This window comes from Gopherus flavomarginatus, chromosome 19 (genome assembly GCF_025201925.1).
Source record: "Gopherus flavomarginatus isolate rGopFla2 chromosome 19, rGopFla2.mat.asm, whole genome shotgun sequence".
In the NCBI taxonomy this organism is placed as follows: Eukaryota; Metazoa; Chordata; order Testudines; family Testudinidae; genus Gopherus; species Gopherus flavomarginatus.
Genome location: NC_066635.1, coordinates 8,676,488 through 8,689,380, shown reverse-complemented (window position 1 = coordinate 8,689,380; position 12,893 = coordinate 8,676,488). Strand labels below are relative to the sequence as shown.

Sequence of the window (12,893 nt, the reverse complement as noted above, 5' to 3'; positions counted from 1 at the left end):
TCAGACTGCGCCTCCGGCCCCTCCAGTCATGGCTCAACTCACATACCGACCAGCCAGGGATCCTATGGACGTAGTTGTCACCATTCCCCCGACCATCCTAGACTCCTTAGAGTGGTGGCTGAATCCTTGCATGGTGTGTGCAGGGCTCTCGTTCCATCCACCCCAGCCTTCGGCATCCCTGACAACGGACGCATCGTCCCTGGATTGGGGGGATCACCTTGGGCACCTTCGCACCCAGAGCCTTTAGTCATCTCAAGAGCTGACCCTGCACATGAACATCCGGGAGCTGAGAACAGTCCGCCTTGCTTGCCAGACATTCCAACAGCACTTACAGGGCCGTTGTGTGTCAGTATTCACCGACAACACAACGGGCATGCACTATTTAAACAAGCAGGGTGGCAAGAGGTCTTCGCCCCTGTGTCAAGAGGCCTTACAACTCTGAGACTTTTGCATAGCCCACTCTATACACGTCATCGCATCCTTTCTCCCGGGAGTTCGGAACACACTGGCGGATCGTCTCAGCAGATCCTTCCTTTCCCATGAATGGTCACTTCGCCCAGATGTTGCTCTTTCGCTCTTCTGGAGGTGGGGGTTTCCCCGGATAGACCACTTTGCATCCTGCTGGAACAGGAAATGCCAGATGTTCTGCTCCTTTCAAGGCCTCTCACCGGGTTCAGTGGCGGACGCCTTCCTTATACCATGGACGATGCACCTGCTCTACGCCTTTCCACCATTTCCGCTCGTTCGCAGGGTCCTACTGAAAGTACGCAGGGACAAAGCCCGCTTAATCATGATAGCTCCAGCGTGGCCTCGGCAACACTGGTACACCATGTTGCTAGACCTATCATTAGCCGACCCTGTCCCCCTGCCTCTTCACCTGGACGTGATCACTCAGGACCATGGCAAACTGCGTCACCCGGACCTTCAGGCCCTCCACCTCACAGCATGGCTCCTGAGTGACTGACCCAGTCTGAGCTGCATTGCTCTGCCCCAGTGCAGCAGGTGCTCCTGGGTAGCAGGAAGCCTTCCCCTAGAGCAACATATTTGGCCAAGTGGAAGCATTTCACATGCTGGTGTGTGGAGCGGAACTTCCTTCCCACCGAGGTCTCCATTCCCAACATCTTGGATTACCTCTGGTGGCTCAAACAGGGCCTAGCGGTATCATCTCTGAGGGTCCATTTGGCAGCCATCTCTACCTTCCACTCAAGGGAGAATGGCCACTCAGTATCTCACACCCAATAGTGTCTAGATTCCTGAAGGGCCTAGAGCGCCTCTACCCCCAAGTACGCTGCCCTACCCCAACATGGGACCTTAACCTGGTTCTTGCCAGACTCATGTCTGCCCCATTCGAGCTGTTAGCAACTTGCTCCCTTCTCTACCTCTCATGGAAAACTGCTTTCCTGGTGACCATCACATCAGCAAGACGAGTCTCGGAGCTTTGGGCCTCATGGTAGATCCCCCATATACTGTGTTCCACAGGGACAAGGTGCAGTTGCGACCACATCTGGCCTTTCTCCCCAAAGTGGTATCAGCCTTCCATGTTAACAAGGAGATCTTCCTACCTGTCTTCTTCTCAAAGCCACATTCGTCCTGCAGGGAGCAGCAGCTACACTCTCTAGACATCCATAGAGCGCTTGCTTTTTATATTGAGCAAACAAAGTCATTTCACAGAACCCCCCCAACTCTTTGTTGCGGTGGCTGAGTGTATCAAGGGCCTAGCAGTCTCCTCGCAGCGGATTTCCTCCTGGGTAACATGCTTTCGCACCTGTTACGACTTGGCTCACGTCCCATCGAGCCACGTGACTGTGCACTCTGCCAGGGCTCAGGCCTCAACGGCTGCTTTCCTCGCTCATGTGCCCATTCATGAAATTCGTCAAGCAGCTACCTGTCCTCGGTCCATACCTTTGCCTCCCACTATGCCCTGGTTCAGCAGTCTAGGGATGACGCAGCCTTCAGCTCCGCAGTATTACACTCTGCGACATCTCACTCCGACCCCACTGCCTAGGTAAGGCTTGGGAATCGCCTAACTGGAATGGATATGAGCAATCACTCAAAGAAAAGACCGTTACTCAGCTTTGTAACTGTTCAAGATGTGTTGCTCATATCCATTCCAAACCCGCCCTCCTTCTCCACTGTCGGAGTAGCCAGCAAGAAGGAACTGAGGAGCAGTTGGGTCAGCAGGGGTATATATCCGGCGCCACTGCAGGGGGCGACCCTGCCAACCCACCGGAGTTGCTAGGGTAAAAATCTTCCAACGAGCGTGCACGCGTGGCGCGCACACCTAGCTGGAATGGATATGAGCAACACATCTCGAACACTTACAAAGGTGAGTAACCGTCTCTTCTGTTAAAGGGAGAAACTCCATTGCATACATCTTGTCGGCATGGCCTATCGAACCTTACGGCAGAGCTTCTGCAACAAGGAGCCGATCCTAATATCCAGACTGAAGAAGCGGTGCCTAGTCAGAAGGATGCATCCTCACCACCTGCATCAGGGAATGTGCATATGCAAACTCCCCTTCATATGGCTATAGCATATAACCACCCTGATGTGGTATCAGTCATACTGGAGCAAAAAGGTAGGCTTTTGTTCAAGCTGTAGCACTACTACTGGATGGTGTGATTACGCAACTTTCATACCAGGGCAAGCTATGTACCATAAGAGTCTGATCTGTCTCCTAGTAGGCTGACTTTTTTTTATATTTATCGTTACCATTTTCCAAGAGTAACTTCTCAGTTGCTAGTTTAGCACAAGCTGAGACTCTGGAACATTTTTCTAGTTCTGCATTCTTAATTTAATATACTCCCTTGATGTATAAAGGCAGTGCCAGTATAGATCTGTAGTCTTGGAGGCTAGATTTAGAATGGGGAAGGCGCAAGACACCCACACAAATACAACTCCTTCAGTTTCTTTCTAGCCCGATGTTTCAGACTGACAGTAGAAAAATGTGAACTCGTGTCACCAAGGAAAAAATTATTCAGGTGTGTGGCAGGACTCAAGCCTAGGATCTTTGTAACTACTTACGTATTAGCTGAAATTAGACATCTAGACATAAGGACAGTGGATGGATATTTCTGCTCTTCCTTGGGAGGCAGGATGTGATTATGATGTCAATAACTTTCCAGAATTTTAGTGTGGTGGGTTTTTTTTTGTTAAGATTATGGGTGAAGAATGGCTAGTGTTGAGCAGTGCCAACAAATTTCCCTTAGACATCCTAAGAGCTACTTAACTTGAGGAAAATTTTTGTAATGCTTCCAAAAAGTGACATGGTCATTTGGGTCAATTGAAATCCAAATATAACAAACAGGTTGAGATTTGCAGTTTCAAGCCAACATTGATGCTTAGAAATACAGGAACACTTGTTGAACATTGGGTTAAAATTCTGTGATATTGTCTTTCAGCTAATGCCCTTCATGCTACCAACAACTTGCAAATCATTCCTGACTTCAGTCTCAAGGACTCCAGAGACCAGACCGTATTGGGACTAGCATTATGGACAGGTAAGGATTTATAAATTCTCAGTCTGTGTGGGGAAAATAGTTGTGAAAGACTTAGTGTGAATCCTACACACAAGTCAGGAGGGGAACCATATTGACAAACACTCTCTTCTGTTCATGGAACTACTGTGTAGTCAAGGCCCTTTGTGTTCTTCAAAATTAAAAGTGGGTAAAAAGGTGCAGAACACTTAAGTTCCCTGATTTAAATATCAGGGTTAACATTTGGGACAAGAAGATAGAAAAAACTAATAGAGAACTAAGTGCTGAAAGTAAAAGCAGTTTAGTGCTCTTGTTTAATTCTTGAACTGAAGATTAACAGTATATGTACACATGCATGGATATCTTGCACTCCATTGCCATATTTAACAGACAGCCTTGTATTTACACTTGAGCTAACCTAACTTATTAAGGGGAATAAACCTATTGGATTTTCTTAAGGTAATATGTATTGTCATTTTACTTGAATGGTCCAAAATTTGGGTGAAAAATCAGTAACAAAGAAAACAAAAAATAGCTTTTGTAAAACCCCACAATTCTCTGAGTAAAAACAAAGGGCCTTATAGTCCAGTAACTGTCCAACTCCAGGCTTCAGAGACTTAGTGTGTCCTTCAGGTTTTTTTAGAAACCTTGTTAAACTAGAGGAAATAAAATCTTAATCAGGAGGACCATGAAAATTCACTGTAGTTCCATGGTGCAAAGTTCAGAGAACACTTAGGGTTAAGTTTTTTTATAGCCATTTTTTAAAGCTTTGTATCTGCTTTGTGTGACAGATTGGTCTTTTGGATTGCTTCATACACAGAGAGTAATGAGCCAGCAGATGGAAAAACTGCCCCCTCCCCCATCTTTCCAGGCACATGGAAGGCATAGTGCTCTACATGTAAAAGGAAAACTTACCCTTTCCTCAATCTATTGGTGGTTATATGTTCCCTTCCCTATTTCTCCAAAGATACTTTCCATTTAAATGAATTGGACAAGTCCATCACTCCTTCCTCTGACACTTGCATCTAGCCATCCTTAGTTTGTGTGGCCTCAGTGTACTGTAGGATAGGTTTCTGGCTCTGTCAGTGAAATCTGAACTTCATGAAAGACAAGCCAGTATGCTTAATTTTCCTTGCAGTCAAATATTTTGGTACACAGCTACTTCAGATCCATGTAATAGCTAGGATATTTACGTATTATGTTCTGTTTTGTATCAGTTTATCTTAAAAGCAAAATGGTGATGGAATCTATTATGCCTACATATCTTTATTCTATCTTGGCATTTTTAAGTGCACTTCTGGAACTATGACAGTGCAATAGGTTAGGCACCTAAATACTATAGTGCTGGACGTTTAGGATTCTATGAGTGCCAAAGATGAAATGTCAGTGAGATGTAAAGCTGGTGCACTAACCTGTGTGTTTTTTTTTTTTTTTTGTTTTTGTTTTTTGTGTTTAGCCAAATTCAAATCTTGTCTTCAGTTAGGGCAGGGAGGGGCAAACAGTGGTCTCATTCTAGCTACCTTTTTATGCACAACATAAATCCATTACAGTTCAGCAGTTGTCACCCTCTGATCAGGAGAGGCCTAGAGTTAGACATGATGATGAAGGTCAAGCTAAAGAAGTATCGTCCGAGCTATACTGAAAGCCACTGTGCTATGCCTGGCTCCAAGTGTTCTAATCTTCATGAATACTAAATCCACTCTCCATTTAAGACAAACAACCTTAAACAGGGGCATTAGCAGTGTGCCTGGTGGAAAAATTAACCACCTCACATACTTGTGAAGATAATTGTACTAATGTTAAAATTAGCTAGTGATGATTTACAGGTAGAGACTGAGGTTTTTTACTTGTTGCTATAGATATAGATCATTACTTCAGTTTGAAGCAACTTGAAAGTTTCAGGTTAATTTTTTCAATATATTAAAAATGGAAATATCTTGATACTAATATCTTCATGGATCCTCTAAAGTTTTATCCTTATTGTAACTTAATTTCTGTAGGGATAAACATTAACAAGTTGTCACTTTCCAGGCATGCACACCATAGCAGCTCAGCTACTTGGGTCTGGTGCATCCATCAATGACACAATGTCAGACGGACAGACTCTGTTACATATGGCAATACAGAGACAGGATAGCAAGAGTGCTCTCTTCTTGCTGGAACATCAAGCAGACATAAATGTCAGGTAAGTGTGTGGTTTTTGTGTGTGTATCTGTTGCTGTAGCTCTGAATTGGAAGAATACATAAGAAAAGTGATTGAATTAAACTGCTGCTAAATGAACAGCTCAGGAGTGAAAAGTGCCTATTTTTAAACTAGTAACTTGTCCCAAAATGAGTTATTAATTATGGTTGGTGTACCACCTACAAAGTTGGTAACATACATACTCCCTTCTATCCATGTCAGATTTCCTACAGATAGCAAAGGTTGGCTTGCCCAAAGATCAAGGGTTAGAACAGGGGTAGGCAACCTATGGCACGATTGTCAGTGGCACTCACACTGTCTGGGTCCTAGCCACCGGTCTGGGGGGCTCTGCATTTTAATTTTAATTAATTTTTTAAATGAAGCTGCTTAAATTACATACAACAATAGTTTAGTTGTCTATTATAGACTTACAGAAAGAGCTCTTCTAAAAACGTTAATGTATTACAGGTCTGTTGCATCTTGCGCGTATTTAGCATGCACGATTTCAGCTTTATGCAGTTGGCAAGAACAAGAGAAACTATTTTAATACTTACACCTGTAGTGCAGGCGATTCCGCCCACCATTACACTCAATGTGATTTTGACTATATGCGATATTTGCTTTATGCGCTGACTGCGGAACGTAATCCCAGCGTAAGATGTGACAGACCTGTATTGGCACACGAAACCTTAAATTACAGTGAATAAACGAAGACTCGGCACACCACTTCTGAAATGTTGCCGACCCCTGGGTTAGAATGTGGCCCTAGCGTTAACTCAGCTTTTTAGCTGCTATTGGTGTTTGTATTCTGAGTCACTTAGCATAGTGGTATGGGGAAGGGGTGACATGAAATGCTTTCGCTGCTAGATCTGCTCTCCTTTGAAACGTGTGGGTGGGTGCCCTGGTCTAACTTTTTACAAAATCATGGGCATCCTTAAATCTCAATCCAATTTTCAGCAAGAGATTTAGAAATTCTCACCCCAGTAAGAGGAATGGAAGCACCTCAGGTTTTTAGAGCTGTTAATGTCTGCCGACTCAGGAAGACAGCTTAGCATTGGCTTACACTTGATTCATCCTTGGAAGGCACTCTTCCAAATCATTATGGCTAGAAACCTAAAATTAAATGTAAGATAACACCTTGTGAGTGGGAGCCAGTCAACAGGCTGAGTGACACTGTTGGACTAATGCCAAATCTCCCTGTCATAGTCCAGTGCCTCTAGTTCACCTTTGCTCTGAAGTAGTGGTTCATTATGAATGATTTCATGCTCCTCCCTGGCAGTAACTGCCCTAAAAAGCAGTCTTTGGTTTCAACAGATGTGACCTAATTGTACTGGAAACAGACATGCTGAACCACACCTTGATGCTGTCCATTAATACACCATCTTTAACATTATGGCAGTGATAACTGTTGGAGGAAGAACAGTGAAAAGACACACTAAGCTTGTGGCTAGTGACTAAATGTGTTGACATGCCCTTCATATGTGTCTTAAACTAGACACACTTTTTTTCTAACCAAGGAGTTTAAAACCAAGTATACAAATCAAGGGCTGATACTGATTGGTCTGCCAATAAATCACTGCAACAGAAGGACTGTATTTTTAATGAGGTGACAACAATAGACCTTATACAGCAACTGTACATATTACAGAACTCTGGATGGAGAGACCGCTCTTCAGCTCGCTATAAAAAACCAGCTTCCACTTGTGGTTGATGCTATTTGTACCAGAGGGGCAGACATGTCTGTGCCAGATGAGAAAGGGAATCCTCCACTATGGCTTGCCCTAGAAAATAATTTGGAAGATATTGCATCGACTCTGGTAAGATGAGCATTTTCACTGTACCCTTGAATTTTTAGTGTTTGTCAGATTTTATGGTTTACTAGTAATCAGTCAAATGCTATTGAGAAGCCAAATTAATATATAGTACGCTAATGGTGTAGGAATCAATCACATGGGCTTCTGTAGCACTGTCAGATCTGGTACCAGTCTACCATATCCAAAGTGGGCTTTTAGTCTTTTTTGGAAGACTTCTTCTTTAAACTCTTGGTTTTTTTTTTCTAGTCAAAACTTAAATGCCCCCTACCAGCGCACACTTCCCAATTCTGTTTTTGAACTTTCATGACTTTTGAATCTATATCATCCTTTATCATCCCTAGTTTTTTTAGGTTCCTTGAGAACTTGTTGGAAAATGTCAAGAACCAACAAAAATTTAGTATTGCAGCAAGAACTAAGTATTTGCTGGACCACATGCTAATCTTCATGTATGGTATCTAGTCTGTAAAGGTACACTAAAGCTTGTACATCTCCTCATATAACTCTTACTGCTGAATCTGGTTTTTTTTAACATGTAAGCTTTATAAAATACCAAACAGGCTTCAACTTGATTTTTCCAGACAAGATCTCATGCAGCCATTAGGTGATCCAGCAATGCTCTTACTACTATTAGTCTCTTTGTTAGATACAGAAGGGTATTTCAGTGGTCACTTCCACAAGGGACCTTTAAATAGAAGGGAGGGTGGGGGGAGACTGTCAGTAACTAAACCAGAGGATTATAAAAAAAGCTGACAAGTTGAGAAATTTTGGTTTCATAACTCCTCTCCATAAGGATGCGTCTTTTTAAGCCTAGGGATTGTGTGGGATCAATACATACTATATTGAGATGGGAAGACTAACTTTCAAGTAAGTAAATACTTTAGAGAATGACCTAAACATAAGGCATATGATATGGCAGTGACTATTAGTTAATACATCTGTAGTACAGCACTATGAAAATCAATGCAACTTATCAGGAAGGATCTAAAAGCTTTTCTAAGGGTTCCAGCATATGAAGGTAAAATGTATAACTATAAATATAAGGGTCAAAACTGGAAATATAAAATTTTCAAAACTCTGACATATAGGTGGTCTGACCATCAAAGGTATTGACACCTCCAACTCATTAGCTTCCCTTAAAGTTGGGGGTCCTCACTCTATTGGAAAAGTCAAGTCACTTTTTAGGTCCCTACATTTGAAAATTTAAACTGCATTCCTTCTAAAATTTTCTATCCACCTCCTTCAGATTATGGGAGATGTGACTTTTTGAAATTTAAGCATTGACTCTTGTATTCATGGTTGCATAGCACAGCAAGATTCCAAGTACACATTAATCTAAAATGCATGGTAAAATAGTATTGGTTATTAAAATTTAATTAGTCCAGTTTTGTTTTCTTGTGGGGTGTGGGCGCAGAAAACTGTGCCCTAAGTGTGCATGGAATTTGAGGATATATTAGGAATATTCAACTGCAGCTTTTTTTTTTTTAGAATTATTCCTATAAGTCAATTTGTTACTCTGATTACTGACCCCATAATATCATTGCGAACTTCAGACATGTTTTTTATGCTAGTCTTGTTGCTGGCTATGTGTAAAGTTGGGAAGGTCAATGTTCTGTGGGGTTTTTGTGCAGCCAGTTAAATAGCAAAAGTCTCCAAGTTGTCTCAATTGCCATAACTATTCTTTAGACACTTTTGTAGTTGCATAACTGGATCACTTTTGCTATAGGTATTACTTAACAAGCAGATCACTTGTAATAAATGATAATAGCCATTTAACTTAAGAATCACCTCGCATGTCAAACTCTAACTGGAAGCTATTTTTATAGCCTAAGTTATTAACCCCTTAACAAAAGGAAGTGCAACTACATTATTCATAGCAACATTATTCCAGTGAGCTTACTTTAGTTTTAGCTTAGGTATGTTCCTGTGGTGTTTAAAGGCTTTCTTGCTTCTTTGTGAAAGCTTAAGAGTAGTTAATACATCTCAAAATACCTCCTGAGAGAACTGGTGGGCCAGCTCCCCCTCCCCCACCCTTTTTTTTTGTTTTTTTTAAAGCTCCTTTGAAACTTTTGCCTTCCAGTCCCCCCTTCCCCAAAATTTCCAGAACATCTTGTTGGCAAACAAATGGGGTTTGATGTAGCAACTTAAGTTCAGACAGAGTTGTACGTGAGTTGACTTTCTACGTGCATGAAAGAGTTGGGGCAGGGTGATGTCTTAATTCTGTAAAGTATGAGTGTCCTCTGGCAACATCATATTTATAATTCTGAACAATTTTTAATTGAACGAATTCTTCCATTCTTGCCTCGAAGGGTGCAATCGCTGCAACTTGTATTTGGTTCCTCGTTCTGCTCTAGGTCTCTTTCCATTGAGCATGACTAAAGTTTTTGATGTACAGTGCATTTTCCCTGTGAACAGGGTCAAAGGAAGTGATATTAGACCTACTGGATCTCCCATTTACGTGTGTGTGTGTGTGTGTGTGTGTGTGAGAGAGAGTTAACATGGATCTGATAAGCTGGAGCTACAAACCACCTTGCGCTTACTGGATCGATGACTAATCTGGTCACAAACACATTTGGAACTTGTTCCTCTTATTGCAATCTCATAAAAATATTTCACAGGACTAGAGAGAGCAGTTCCTAATCCACCCTTTTCACAAGGGGAATAAATTACAAAAGCCAAGAAATACAGAAGGAATAAAAAATTCCGCGCCCCCCCCACCCCCCCCGGTTGCAGTGTTACCACCATGGTGGGGAGGGAGGCATTTCATTGCTGCTCTTTTTTTAAAATAGCCAAGTGAATGTTTAACTGAGATGCAGGCATCTTAGCTTATTGTGCTTCATTCTCAATTCAGGTAAGACATGGCTGTGATGCAACTTGCTGGGGTCCAGGACCAGGTGGATGCTTACAGACACTTCTGCACAGATCTATTGATGAAAACAGTGAACAAATAGCATGCTTCCTTATTCGCAGGTCAGATACAAGTCTGTTTTACAAAGTGGTGTAGCCATTTCGGTCCTGGGATTTTAGACCAAGTGGGTGAGGCAATATCTTTTATTGGACTAACTTCTGTTGGTGACAGACAAGTTTTTGAGCTACCCAGAGTTCTTCAGGTTGGTGTAGCTCAGAAGCATCTCTCTTCCCCCTCTCCAACAGAAGTTTAATCCAAGAAAAGATTACCTCACTCGCCTTATTGCACTACAAAGGAAACTTTTTTTTTTTTTTTAAAGTTTGTGCACATTCAGACAGCACTGTCCATCATACTGGAGAGTGGTGCTTTCCCAGTGGATGCTGTCATCAGCATTACCATCAGTTTGGTAACTTTTTTTAATGTACTCCAGAAAAGACGCTTTTAACATCTGCAAACAAAGCATAGGTGTACTAGCAGAGGGTAAATGTACATCTTACTTTCGTTACGCACTAACAGTGGGTATGCACCCTTCATTCATCTTAGTGGATTGGTCGTTTTCATTAAACTCAATCTTCTTTTGTTTAGATTTTACTCTTTAGTGTGGAACAGGCTTCATTTATGAAGCACTGACAAAAGCTACCAGGTACACACTGCATAGTAGCTCTCACAGTTGCAGTTTTGAAATGTCAGTTATGCTGTTTAAGGGACTTCAGTTCCTTCAGTAGTCTAACATGCATCTTGGGGAGGCACTTTAACAATGAAAAGCTTAAAGTTTTTTGTAGTAAATGTGTAAATTCTCACTAGTGTTAAGGATGCTACTATAACCATAGATGAGAGTAAAATGAATTCTTGCAAGAGGTTTAACACGTGCACACACACGCAATAGCTGCTAGTGACCCTCTTGTAAGGGAAGAGCTTTCCATATTGGTTGGGAGCTGCTAGCATCAGTTCATCCAACATTGGTATGTTGCTTTCCTTTTAGTGGTTGTGATGTAAATAGTCCTAGACAGCCAGGTGCTAACGGAGAAGGAGAAGAGGAAGCACGTGATGGACAGACACCTCTGCATTTGGCAGCTTGCTGGGGGCTGGAAGAGGTGGTACAGTGCCTTCTAGAGTTTGGTGCCAATGTAAATGCACAGGTATGTAAAAATATGTAGGTCTTTTCTTTTTTTTTTTTAAGTGAAGACTCTCTTGTAAAGTATCTCTTTCCAGTTTCCTTGAGACTTCTGATTTAACATGGGAATCTTTTTGTCGCTTATTTGGTGTCAATATGTTGCATTTTTAAAATGAAAATAAACTATTCAGTGCTCTCCCTTCTTACCCACACATTTGGGAGCCTTTTTGTCTGATTGGACTGGGAGATCTACTCAACTGGCTGTCATACATGTGTGCAACTTCGTAATACAGATGGTTTCAGAGTGGTAACCATGTTTAGTCTCTATCATCAAAAAGAAGGATGAGTCCTTGTGGCACCTTGGAGACTTACAAATTTATTTGGGCATAAGCTTTCATGGGCTGAAACCCAGTTCATCAGATGCATCCAATGAAGTGGGGTTTAGCCCACAAAAGCTTATGCCCAAATAAATATGTAAGTTTCTAAGGTGCCACAAGGACTCATTGTTCTTCTTGATGTTACTCTTTCCATATATTGTTATCCCTCCGGATTGTAGAAACTGAAAAAAAATTAAATCTAATAAAATCCTGAATTTAGGGTGCACACGTGCCCCAAAGGTCCTGCCTGACTATCCAAAATGTTCTGTTTGACTAGATGTATGGCATTGGTTTGTTAGAACTGCAATCCCATATGTAACTGCATGTATGTAGGTAATGATTCATATGATCCATCCCAAAACTTCCACCAATCTGAAAATGCATCATAGCATAATATGCATGTCAGGTAATCCTGAAAATATCTGTTTATATGTTGCATCAATTAAGACACTTCTTTTTTTTAGATCAAATTATTAAAGCATTTGTTTGCTTAATCCATGGAATTTTCTAGTATGTTCAGTGCTTATTTCTCCTCTAGTAATCAAGTCCTAAATGCCTCAATAGCTAACACGAATAGAGTATATGAAAATAACAGGGAACAAATACCCTAAAGTAAATATACCAATGTGCTTGTATGATGCAGGAAGGGGAAAAACAACATTTTAACCTGAAATAGGCAGGTGGAAGGTGTGGGGGAGGGGAATGTTGAAGTAGTCCATAGCTGAAATAGTAAGTCTTACTGAGATTTGCTTGAGGGTTTCTTCAGTGGGCACATTGTGGACACGACTGCTAAATACTCATGAATCCAACAATGTGTGGCTCTTATGGGACAGGGAGAAGCAGTATCTGAGAATGTGAATCTGCTTGTTGTGAACAGGTAGCCCAGATTTAAGGTCTACTTCCCAAGAACCAAGCCAAATAACAAACTAGACTCAATCTGTTAAATAACAGAGAGGCTTTAAATGTTTCCTTAAATAATTTAGTACCTTTAAATCCCTGCATCAGGAGACTATATATCCCGTGAT

The 12,893-nt window shown here is 41.7% G+C and overlaps 1 protein-coding gene across 2 annotated transcripts in view; it reads left to right on the top strand.

Moving 5' to 3' along the window:
* Positions 1 to 12,893, top strand: part of ANKFY1 (ankyrin repeat and FYVE domain containing 1) — a 58,478-nt gene that overhangs the window by 33,350 nt on the left and 12,235 nt on the right. For both annotated transcript variants that reach the window (XM_050929530.1, XM_050929531.1), the window contains exons 12-17: positions 2,353 to 2,578; positions 3,402 to 3,500; positions 5,508 to 5,661; positions 7,307 to 7,475; positions 10,321 to 10,439; positions 11,360 to 11,516. In XM_050929530.1, coding sequence (XP_050785487.1) covers positions 2,353 to 2,578; positions 3,402 to 3,500; positions 5,508 to 5,661; positions 7,307 to 7,475; positions 10,321 to 10,439; positions 11,360 to 11,516 — 924 coding nt within the window. The remainder of the gene's footprint in view (positions 1 to 2,352; positions 2,579 to 3,401; positions 3,501 to 5,507; positions 5,662 to 7,306; positions 7,476 to 10,320; positions 10,440 to 11,359; positions 11,517 to 12,893) is intronic.